This window comes from Prunus mume, linkage group LG5, assembly GCF_029339155.1.
Source record: "Prunus mume cultivar Tortuosa linkage group LG5, ASM2933915v1, whole genome shotgun sequence".
Taxonomy (NCBI): domain Eukaryota; kingdom Viridiplantae; phylum Streptophyta; class Magnoliopsida; order Rosales; family Rosaceae; genus Prunus; species Prunus mume.
This window is the reverse complement of record NC_142702.1, coordinates 28,490,758-28,503,894: the sequence shown is the minus strand read 5'-3', so window position 1 is coordinate 28,503,894 and position 13,137 is coordinate 28,490,758. Positions and strand designations below refer to the sequence as shown.

The 13,137-nt window shown below is 36.2% G+C and overlaps 1 protein-coding gene across 1 annotated transcript; it reads right to left on the bottom strand.

Moving 5' to 3' along the window:
* Positions 1-9,105: 9,105 nt before the first annotated feature.
* On the bottom strand, positions 9,106-11,061 carry LOC103333254 (MATE efflux family protein). The gene has a single exon (XM_008236067.3). It carries the CDS (start codon positions 10,945-10,947, stop codon positions 9,277-9,279), a length of 1,671 nt encoding a protein of 556 aa, XP_008234289.2. The 5' UTR covers positions 10,948-11,061; the 3' UTR covers positions 9,106-9,276.
* Between the last annotated feature and the right edge of the window lie 2,076 nt (positions 11,062-13,137).

Here is a 13,137-nt window from a genome sequence, read left to right as displayed (position 1 = left end):
TCGGCTCATTAAGTTGTTCTCCTGAGTGGAGGCAAGTCATGTGACAGATTCCTAGATTTGATGCCAACCGAAAGAAAACTGATAACCATAATATATAACGGAAAGCTATTGCTAGTTTAATTTCCCAAATTCCCATTTTTAATTTATGTCTCATGTGACAGATGGTTCATAAATTACATGTAATTTGTGCTTTAGTTTGATTGGCTAGTTAGTTGTCTCGATTGTTCTCAATAATAACTGTAACCGCATTTGTGGTGCTTAAGTGGATTAATTATCATTGTGTTCAAAACGTGCAAAAACTTCCTTATTCTTGTTTTATTGTCTCATTATCTCTATCTCATCTTATGTTACTCATCGGAGGAGGAGAAGAAGGATTTAAAAACTCTAATTGCAATAAACATAAATATAACTAAATTTGATGACCTCTAGGTCCAGGGCAGAGGCAATGAGAGGTGAGTTTAGTGATCATAAAACACTCATTCTAAATGAGAATGACTCAGCTTTTTATGTTCATTATTTTGTTCATCAACTTCAGCTAGCTTTGGTAGTTGTGGCAAAGAAACATTTAGAAATTGCATATTTATTTACTATGGTTTCTAGTGTGGTGAATGTTGTGGGTGCATCCGCTAAGCGCCGTGATATGCTGAGAGAAAAGCATGCTGATGTAATTTTTGAAGCACTCAATAATAATGAGCTCTTAAGTGGGTAATGCCTGAATCAAGAAACTAATCTTAAGCGGTCTAGTGATACACGATGGAGCTCTCATTATAATTGTTTAATCAGTTTGGAAAACATGTTCCCATCTATGATAAATGTGCTTAAGATTGTAAGAACAGATGGATCAGGTTACGAACAAAAATTTTAAGCAAAGGCTCAATTGACTTTTATGCAATCATTCAACTTCATTTTTGGTCTACACTTGATGAAAAGAATTTTGAGAATCACAAACGACTTGTCTCAGGCATTACAAAAGAAAGATCACTATATTGTGAATGCCATAGACTTGGTCAAAATATGTAAAGGAAGATTGCAAAGTATGCGAGATAATGGTTGAGATTCTTTACTTGATCAAGTTTCTTTCTTTTGTGGCAAATATCATATTGAAATTCCAAAAATGGATGATATTTTTTCCAGTGGAGGGAGATCAAAACATAAAGCTCAGCCCATCACAAACTTACATCATTATCATGTTGATTTATTCGTTGATGTCATTGATATTTAGCTCCAAGAGTTAAATGATTGGTTCAATGAGAAAAATACCAAATTACTTATTTGTATGGCATGCTTGAGTCCAAGTAATTCATTCTCTGCTTTTGATAAAGCAAAGTTGATGCGACTTGCCCAATTTTATCCAAGTGATTTTTCTGAGCACGACCTCAAATTACTTGAAGAACAACTTGAGAATTACATTTGGGATATGAACTCTAACAATGAATTTACAGAATTGAAAGGGATTAATGATCTTTCGCAAAAGATGATTTAGACAAAAAAAGACCAGATCTACCCTTTAGTGTACTTGCTTCTGGCACTAGCACTAATCCTACCTATTGCGACCGCAAGTGCAGAGCGAGTATTCTTTGCTATGAATATTGTGAAGAATCGGTTACGCAATCAAATGGGGATTTGTGGATGAATAATTGCTTGGTTGCATATATTGAGAAAGACATTTTTAATAGTATAGATGACGAGATTGTTATGCAACGATTTCAAAATATGAAAACTCGTCGAGAACAATTATGATTGTAATGAATAGACAATATAGACAATATAGACAATATGATTTTTGATGTCTTGATGTCTTGTGAGTTCGAAGTTTTTATTATTTATATTTTGTGAGAGGCCTTCCAGACACATAAAATTCTGGCTTCCACTGTTTAGGTCTAAACAGTATTATAGAATGCGAGTAGGTAGTGATAGTATAATCTATGGAGCTAGCTAGGCAAATTCAAATTCAAATTCACACACACACACACATATATATATATATATATATATTCTAAACAGTATTTGAGTGTTGCTAACGTGTAAAACATGACTTTGCACGTACGTTTGATGTATTAACTTGACTCCCATAATCTTTTTAAATCAATCTATCAACTCAATTATTTTATGGAGAAATAATAATCAATAAGTAAGCGTGCACTAGACTTTTGGGGTTTGGTTCATCAAAGTCCAGTCATGCTGAGCAGCAACGACGACCTTCATGCTTAGCTACCTATATAGCAGCAGCCACCATGACTGTATTGATCAGGGTGAGCGCACGCACTGTCATATACAATGGGGCTTTCTTTCCCACCCACCCCTTTGTATATTTTTATGTTTTTCAAACATTTGCTTTGGAGAGTTTGATTCATAGTCCTAACAAAGTACACTTAATTAAGGGTCTTCGTCGGCGCGCGCTTCATCACTGTGTTTTCTTGTGGGTTCCGTGTCTCTGCATGTTTGCATATATGTACACATATATAGACATATGTCAGGGTGAGTTGAATCAGACTCAGTCAGTGACTGATTTGTGAGTCGTCAGTCATATACATGGGGCTTTCTTTCATCATCATGCTGCTTCAGCTGCTGCTGCTTTGTATATTTTTATGTTTGAATTCAAACATTTGCTAAGATGCCCACCCCTGGCAATGTGACTTTAAATATAATATTTAATATTTTTAAAACTTAAAATCCATAGTAAAAATTAAAAGCAACTTAAATCTTTTATATATATATATTATCTCCCTCTTCATGTTATTTTTCCCTTTCCCTCCAAAATCCATAAAAAAAATATTATATTATATTTAAAACCAGTCCTATTGGATGTGTGGGCTCCACACAATTAGTTATCAATTTAACAGAAAAAGACATTAAACATGACCATTTTTATGTTGAGGCTAACAGACAATTAGTGTCACAAAAATATATTAGGGACGAAAGGTGATAATTCCACAAACCTCGTGAATCATTTGTGATAAAAAGAAACAAATATAACAGAAAATTTGATGGAAGATAATGACAGGGATCATTTTGATGTATGGAAGCTAACCTTAAGGACAATTAGTGTCACAAAAAATGTTAGAACGAAATTTCATAATTTCATAAACCTCAAGGACCATTTGTAATTTTTAAAAAAAAAACCTATATTTTTAAGACATGAATGAAACATTGACAACAACAATGTATACATGTAATACAATAATAATAATAATAGAGCTACAACAATTGCAAATTCGAGGATTGAAAATAGAGTTTAATATTCGATGATGCACAACGTGTAATGGGATGGGATCGTTGGTCTATCTCCTTCATATCAATTTTGAAACCAACACAACACCATAAATATTATAAGTATTCAAACACTGCTGCCGATCCCTATCGCATCCTCTATAAAGGGAAAGGAATATGAAATTAGTCTAAAGAAGCTTAAAAGGGGGAAGTGGGGGGGAGAGAGAGAGATAGAGAAAGTGGCCTTAAATTTGCCTTTTCATGGCCTCCAAGAGGTCCAACTTGAAGTTGACACGGAACTGTGGCCATTCAGATTTATGAAGAAGTACCAATGTAATCCAAATTAATTAATAAACTAATTAAACATAAAGATTAGATGATGTTAAACTAATTAAGTTGTATACTGTTTCAGGCAGGCAGCCCATTCCTGAACCCTGGGCAAGACGATCGATCCCCCAAATCCTACATGGTCGAGCTGTGCGCCGTCTTGTCTCCTCCCAAGGAATCCACCATCTTCTCAGCTGATTAAAGACTGATAGAGACTTTCACTACTCAAAGTGAAGACCTGTCTATGCGATGCGATACGATTGATCGAGTTAATCAATGAGCGTCAATTAAAGTAAAGTATTTAGTAAATAAGGGATACAAAAATATGTGGAATGCATGCCTCGTGTGAGTGGTCCATTATTATCTTCAAAGATAAAATATATTTTTACAACCATATAAATTATATATTACATTAATATTTGAAAATGAAGCTCATGCCATTGACTGTGTTTACGTCATCTCTAAGTAATATTAAGTGTAGGTAGATAAGTAATGTTAAAACCCATAATTAGAGGAAACTCCTATGTCTAGAGGTAAGTGCTCAAAACCCTTATTATCATTTTCAACATTTGACACGTGTTCATTAGTATAATCATAATTAACTCTTTACTTTGAATTTATGGAATCATGATTATATGAATAGATACGTGTCAAGTGTTGAGAAGTGTGATGAGGATACACCTTTGTTAAAGTAGTGAGAAAAAATACTCTCTTTTATTATAATAAAATTAAAAAAATGCTATCAAGCCAACTCCAAACCTTACCCTCCCCCTTCGCCGCATCACAGGGGCGGGGGTCTATTTTAAGTTTTGATTTTGTATTATCGTAAAAGTTGAATTAACATATGATGACATAATCTTGGGGCTTAATTGGTTCATTTATATACCTTCATGATGGACATCACATATACATCCACTACCATCGCACACGATGGAGTATTATTAATTAGTGATTGATTAACGACAATGGAGCCAGCTAATTAAACAATCTAATCTAGTTAAAATGTTCACGGGGATGGGATATAGCACATGCAACTACAAAGTGGTTGGTTTGGTTGTATTAAGTCAAGGATTCCACCAGCAATTCTCTGAATAATTCAATTTACCTATCAGCCTCAAATATATGAGAGAGAGAGAGAGAGAGAGAGAGAGAGAGAGAGAGAGAGTTTCCTTAGAAATGTGCATGTGTTCCTTCAAAAATGGTTCACCCTCCGGTCAGTAAAACTGCATATACTTTGGATGTGTGGGGCGGCATGACATATTGATATGATATTGACCCCAGAAGCAAAAGCAAATATGTAATGTACCTAGCCAGATATAATAATTTTCCTAAGGAAATCAAATGTTACTTTCATAAACGTCAGCTTTTACTTTTTCTTGAAATTTAAAATTCCGATGACAAATATCACAACTGGGGTAAGTTCAGTTCATTTGGTTTTTTCTATTTTAAAATTTTATTTCTTTTCTTGATTACTCAAACTCCGCCAATGTACGTAGGTTGATGAGTACGAATGCACAATGTTAGCTTTTCAAATATTACTTACAGACTTGTCTCATAATTTGAATCACGAATTAATGGAGAATGACATGGACTTCAACCAGGCAAAAGTTTCCAAGGCTGTAAATTCCATTCTGAAATTTAATTATAAGCTTCTGATGAGTCACACACACATATGACATATCTGATCGCACTCGAGATAGAGATAGAGATAGAGATAGCACTCTCTCTTTTTTTTCGTGCTTGATTTATTGATTATGGTTTTGCTAACTCAATTATTCTGTTTAATTTATTTTAGTATAAAACAATGCATATATTTAGGATTTACCTGGGAAGTGGCTAACTGATTCTACTTTCTCTATAATCCTGAAATTAGCGTTTTCGAATCGAGTCTTGTTATATTGAAATTAATACTTGTACGTACATTCATATATAATTGAGTACGAATATTTCTGCATGTAATGTTGTAGCAAGCAAGATGCATGGTGATTATAAACAGCATCACCAATAGATTGTTTGGATTGAGCTTGGGCCAGCTTGTCAGCATATATATATATATAATTATTCTTCGTTTTATATTTTTCTGAAAATCTGCCTTACTAATTAGCACATGCTTGCATGCTCATGTTCTACTCCGTTCCATGAATCATGACATGTGACAATTGCCTAATTCTCATGAATTTATAATTAATTTATTATTGTCATGGAAAAATAAGTTCATTGCCCGTACTTTATGATTGCATTATTATTGAACAACTATCATCTGTTAATTAGGACAACCCAAATGATGTCAGGATCGACGTCAGTCTTAGATTCATGTACAAGGCTTCTCAATTAATTATTTATGATTATGTACTTGACTTGATCTTCCTTAAGCTTAAAATTAAGGAGATTTTTAACCGGATGAGGTTAAAGGAGCTAAGTAATCACAATCAGAATGAGCACATTAGATTTTTCGATTGTTAATTAATTGTCATTACTCTTAATTAACAATCAGGGCGGCAGGCACAGCAGCCAGTAAACTCTTAATTAACATTTCGGCAGCCATATATTCGTTTGGTCATTTTCTATTCTCTTAATAATAATATAGTTTCAAGTAATTAATGAATGAATATTCAGAATTATCTTTAAAAGATGTGCATGCAGTCACTAAGCTTCAGCCACGCCTAGTAATAAAAATGCCATTATTTTAAAATAAGATTCTTTTGACTCTCAAGTAGAATTATTTTAGGCCATGCAAATATAAGATATAAATTGTGCCGGCCTAATTAAATTGTTCATAAGATAAGATATAATTAATTGACTAATAAGTCCCATAAGCCATGCAAATATATATTAAATTTGATATTCCAAAGGCCTTAGCCACCACAGCATGCAGATCATGCATGCAATCAGTAATGTTAAATTATAGGGTACTTGTCGCATTTCCCACGCCTGCGCAGAGCTGCACTAGTTGTCTTTCATGCAATCTCTACCCTTACGCCATAGACAATGCCCTTCACACCTTCGTGGCTTTTAAGAGCTGCATGTGTGTCCCTCATGGCCAAAGATGGTCCCACAAGTTAATTGAAGTTATGCATACAAATAGTGTGTAAAGGGTTCTTCTTCAAGTTTAGTAGCTTCCTTAGACAAAATTCCTTCATCAGTAGAGACCCAGGGCCATGGATGTAGACTAAAGCAATCTTGAAATGAATACACATGTCGCAATATCAATGTATGAAAGATTTTCTCTTATAAAAATATCAAGTATGGTATGTGTGTGTGTGTATATATATATATATAATGTGTATATTCTCTATATAGACAAGTTTGGCAATACTGTAGAATAAGAAAAATAAGGTCAACCATCATCTTCTTGATGCAGGGCAGGGCCTCCCTCCCTCCAGCTGTGCATCTACAAGTAGTGTCTTATGTATTTGGTGGCATCCTGGCACATTTATCTGCATGGGGATCATCTCTATGATTCATTTGACCAACCAACAAGACAACTAAAATATTGCCACTTAATTCAAGACTTCAACGCTTGAGTCAACTAACTACGTAATTCAAGCACTTGTGTCCTTGGGTCATTTTAATTAATTTTCCAGGAGTAAAGGCCACTCCAGCAATTCAAACTCCTAAATGAATAATTTGTTTATAATTAAGCACTAATTATATACGTATATACATTTGTATCTAGCTAGTTAGGTGGCTAGTTACGAGGTTTGACAGACTGCCCCTGCCGGCTTATTATCGATTAAGCATTGCATATGCAAAAACTTGTAATTAAGTTAAGGGCTTCAAATATATTCATCTTTTTAGTTTGATGCATGCATCCTAATTCCAAATTTTTTTAAAGAAACTCAAGTCACAAATTTATATGCGTTTTCAACCAATTTAGGGCATGTTATTGGGAGTGCTTCTAAAAGGGCTAAAAGCGCTTCCTAACAACTAAAGGCATTTCTGACAACATTTGGAAGAAAAACTTTAGAAATATTTATGGGTCATAGAGATGCTTTATTGTGAAGCACTTTAGGAAGCACTCCCAAGTGCTTTCAGGAAGCACTTAGATTTCTTATGAAAATTTCAATATCTTTATAATAAAACGCTTTTACATAAGCACTTTATGAACAAAAATGCTTTCTAAAAAGCAGTCCAAACGAACTCTTATTTTAATAACAACTGTTTTTATTCCTAGATTATTTTGACCTTATTCCCCTCCAAAATCTGATGAGTTTCATTTTGATGTTGATCTGTTGCAACAAAATATATGCTTTACTTATAGTTAATTAATAGTTAAGCGGATGTTAAAAGTCAATGGCAAGCAAAGAGCCGAAACCAAAAGTCAAAACAAGCCTCATTATATTTTTTGTAACCCAAAGGAAAGTCAAACTCAGTTGTCGTTATTAGCTGCTCAGCTCCATATAGAATAACTTTCTTTTAAATAATTTTTATGGGTACGAGCAAACATATAGAATAATAAGTGGAATATGAACCTAAAGAAATTAAAGGAAAAAAAAACCAAATCTATGATGATAACCTTTTCTATGAGTATGATGGGAATATTTTGGAGGTAATTAATTTAAAATATTAACCTTTACTTGTTACTCAGACCTTGACATGTGATAATGTGCTCATCATGATGATGAATTAAGCTAATAAAGGAATAATGGGATATGATTCCCTGCAGTTTCCAATTTCCAATTCTGATTTCTGAAAACTCTTGTAACAAAGAAATGCAGCAGATGATATATATATATATATATATATATATAGAGAGAGAGAGAGAGAGAGAGAGAGAGAGAGAGCGCTTGGAAATTAAGGGAATTATTAGGTCATGTCAGGCTCAGAGTCTTGAAACTGACTGCATAAAAGGAGTGAAATTGGCTGGTGGTTTAGGGATCATTTTATGCAAGTTGAGGTACAAGTTGCAGTTTTTATGTGGTGTGAGTATATGCTCTTTAATTAGAATTAGTCTTTTTGTTTCAATTCAACAGTATTAGTAAGATTCCCAATTTCAGCAGCAGGACTCTCCTTACTTTATACTCATTTAATTGCATTGCATGTGATCATTCATAATCAACTCACTAATCGCTAATTAACTGATGACTAACACATCACCATGTTGCCCAAAAACGTGCATATATAAGACCAAGTCTTGAACTTGCAGTTGCAGCCGGCCTTTTGCACCGGCCAGCCAGTCGTCGTAGCTACTTTGGTCCGGCCAATCAATGAACTCACTCAAATTTCAGTTGAGTATTATTGAATATCATGATAATGTGAATTAGACTCACCCTTTTAAAATGATTTTAGTTTCTTTTTTTTTCCTTTTTGCTGGGTTTGGTAACCTTAACATGGATCTTTAAAACAATAGTTAATTAGCAAATCATGAAAAAACAAATTTAAGGAAATTTTTGGGTCTGTGGTTAATAAATCTTGTTTCAATTTATCTTTGTATCCGAGTACAAAATACAGAGAAAGGGTTGGGATCGTCTGTTCCTGACCATGTTGTAATTTTGCTACTTCCCGTGGAAGTCAGCATCGTACAACAGATTTTGCGGTTGAATTTCAGTGGAAGTATAAAAAAAAAACTCCTGGAAAGACAGTCCTGCCAATAGAAATATCCTCCCAAATCCAAAAAAGAACAAAACTAACTCTTCTTCGTCTACATGCACATTGCACCCACCCACTACTGTACAGTTTAGGACAAAACCCAAAGAAACAAAAAAATCAAAGACAAAAAAAAGGTGATTAAAAACTAAACTAAACATGTGAGTTATTATTATTATTATTATTAGCGTAATCTAAACAATCTTCCTTGATTTTAGCTTTGCTTGGCTTGTCTTCCTCAACCTCTTCGCTGTCATCAACCACCTCCTCAGCCCCGGTCAGCTGTTTGGCTTTCTGAGCTTCAAACTCCCAATCTGTAACACCTAAAACCACCAGCATGGTCAGAGCACAGCATCCCTGTGCAGCCAACAGGCCTAGCCACAGCCCCTGAAAATCCAACTCAAGAACGAAACCCAACCCCACAGCCACTGGCATTCCCACGAGGTAAAAGCACCCCAAGTTTATGTTTGCTCCAACTTTAGGCCTCGCTGTGCCTCTCAGAACTCCACACCCTGTTGTTTGTGGGCAATTTCCAAGCTCGCAGAGACCAATTATAGGCAAAACCATCGATGTTAATTTCATTATCTCCTTGTCCTGTGTGAACATGCTTGCCCAAATGTTCCTCACCATGACTGCAAAGATCAGAGCTGCAAGGCCTAGTATGAAGCTGCAACACAGGCCTACAATGGCTGCAATCTTTGCTTTTTTCGGTTGGTTTGCGCCTATTTCGTTGCCGACTCTTGTGGACACACTGAAGCTTAGGGACGAGGGGAATATGTAGATCAGAGAAGTGGTTTGGATCAAAATGCCCATTGAAGCAACAGTGGCTCTTGGGTTTAACAGCAAACCACAGAGCAAAATCATGATCTCATACCACCACCATTCTAGGCACACAGAAATGCAGCTTGGCACTGCCAAATTGAGAAGAGTCCTCCATTCTCTGAAGCAGTCCATTGAAATCCCTCCCCAGGTTTTCTTGTGGACCCCAGAGATAATGATGTAGATGATTAAAGAAGCTACGAGATTGAAGTTAGACCAAACCCCACTTAGAGCCACACCTCTGATGCCTAAATTGAGGTACGAGACAAGAAAGTAATTGATGGGAATATGAAGGATGATTGCTAGAGTTGCACAAAATGTTAAAGGCAGGGTAATGGATTGAGTTCTGAGGTAAATTCTCAAAGGGTGCAGTAAAGACTGAGCAAGAAGGTCAGGGAGAGAACAGAGGAGGTAAAGTTGAGCTTCAGAGGCAATTGTTTCATCTTGGCCACAAAGGAGGAGGAGTTTCTTCATGTTTAGCCAGAGAAGAGAAATGGGTAAGGATGTAAATATTAGAAGAAGTACTGTTCTCTGCAAAGAGAGGCCAAGCAGAGTATGCCTTTTGGCACCAAAAGCTTGACCACAAATGGGTTCCATTCCCATGGCGAGCCCAGAGAGAATCGAGTAACCGGTGATGTTAGCAAAGCCGACGGCGAGGGACCCGCCTGCTAAAGCGAGCTCGCCGAGGCGACCGAGGAAGAGCATGGAGATCATTGACCTGGAGTAAAGTAAAAGGCCAGTGAGTATCATGGGAAAAGCTATGCTGGCTATGGAATTGGCTTCTTTTAGAGCCAAGGAGAAATGGGATTTTTGGTATGGTTTGTGTGTTTGGTGGTGTGCGTTTAGTTGTAGCTTCTTCTGTATTTGTTCTGGTTGGGATGTTGTGCTTTTGGAGATCAATGGGGTAGTGAGCGTTTTGGGCTCTTCTGAGTCTTTAATGGAGACAAGGTAAGGGTGGTCTGAATTGCCATTGCAGCAGGGAGAAGGAGATGTCAGCTTGCACATTATTATATGCGCTTAATAAGGATCAATCAACTGTAAGTTAATTTGTACAGGGAGGGAGGGAGGGAGAGAGGGAGAGAGAGAGAGAGAGAGAGAGTTGAGAGTTGAGATTGTTGGGGTCTTAAGGGGGGGTAGTGGAGGGGTTTTTATAGGGGGTTTATGTGGGGCTTAGAATTTAGTGGAAACTTTTTTTGGAGGGACTATGGAGTCTTTGTGATGACCGGCCAGCAAAACCTAGTGAGAGACGGGTGTAAAATCCACTTTCAATTCTCAAGAACTAAGATTTGGTTTAATTTTGTTTCTTCTTCTAAATTTATCCCCAAACCTTAAATTAAAGAAAGCCCCGAGACAGAAGAGAAGACGGATATACAGATTAACAACCGGATTAATATAATAAAGGCAGTCAAAGTTCATAACGTTTTCGGTTAAGAGGCCATAATAGACAGAGGCTAGGACAAAATTTGCTGTTTGGAGTGTCTAGGCCAGTTATACATAGACTCAACTTTTTCAATCCATCCAAAAGCCCATCCATTTGGGCCCACCCCACCTATGCTGTGTGACAGTGTCTTTGATACAAGGAAATTTTCAATAACATTTAACTTAGAGCCGGACAGAGCAGAGAAGAGAAGAGAGAGATTAATTTAAAATATGAGATAACCTTTGCAAATGCCAGCCTAAAACAACTTGTTTGCTTCATGGATATTACACAAACGGCTTAAAGCTTTTAATTTTTTGTTTATTTCAACAGTTTGTGGCTTATGGATATGTCCAAAGAAAAGAAAAGAAGCCGTCATTAAATCGTTCTTCTTGTTCATGATCGCATGCATTGCAATTTGCTTTCAATCAATTTAAATTCAACCATGTTTCAACTGTAGAAGGCAGATGTTTCAAGGGCAGGCGCCACAAGTACTTGGGTCTCCTACGGAACCTTTTCCATTCAAAACTTGCCAATTTTGGGCATCATATCTTGAGAGTAGGAGACAAGTCTTTTGGGTTCAACTCTCTCAACTCCAAGGGCACCATTTGGTTCAAACTCCATAGGCCATTGCCCAATAGGGAAGCTCTCCGGATGAGAAAAACTTACTTGCAATGTGCTATTTCCGATCAATAATACTATTACATCTGAAAAAGTTATTCCATATATCATTACGTTATTAACAAAGGACCCGTTGCATTGAAGTGTTTCTTCTCCGGATGATGTAAACTCTCACTTGTAAATCAATTTGGAAAGGAAAAGGTCAACTTTCTGTTGGGATTTTTCCTTTGAATGTGCCCCTTAAAAATAAATATTATTATTCTAGTAAGTCGTTGAAAGTTCTGTTGCTTCAAGTCACAGCTCATTTGAGAGAAACGTTGCCAAGTGGATGGCAGCCATGGTTCAAACACTCCCACACGGATGAGTGGGTTGGTCTCCATACAGTTTTTAGCTCTCTTCCCACCCGCATCAAAAGGTCATAACCCATTAGTAAGCCCATAGTAAGGTGCAAAGACTCATTTTGAGTCAAATTATTTAGACAAAGACAACGAATTAGTCATAAAAACGTGTAGAAAATTCTACACAAAAAAGAAGTCTGCATGCTTTGATACTGTGGCTCACAACTGTGCTTTGACCCAACAATTCGACTTCTCCTTCCTGCCTTTTGTACTATTCGATTATAACTTGAGCAAATTGCCCATCCAATCTCATTTGTAGCTATTAGGATTTAGGAGAACCTTTTTTTGTCATTTTTATGAGTCCAACTTTCGGTGGAACCTTCGAAGTGAGTGTGTGAAGGTTCACAAGAAAAGACGTTACATAGATCAAATTAAAATGAGACATATAAAAACAAATATTTAGAAAGAAAAAAAAAAAAAGTATGCAAAAGCCAAAGTTGGGAGAAAAGAAAAGAAAGAAAAAGAACTGCCGACTAGATACTATTTAGATGTTGCAAAAGAGTCGCAATCAACCCAACCGTGTGAATTTATGCCTAAAGAAGAAGCGAATGCCATGTTAACTTTGTACTCTTAACAATTGGGAGAAAAACAATCTCTTCCAATAAGAAGTTCTATTTTTCTTTCTTCTTTGTTGATACAAGCGATATGAAAGAGGTGAATTTGAACCTATGACTTTGAGTGCATGATTAAGTGTTCTTAACCACTTGAACTACACTATTTAAAAACTGCTTTAGTCTTAACTGATCAAGCTCATCACGA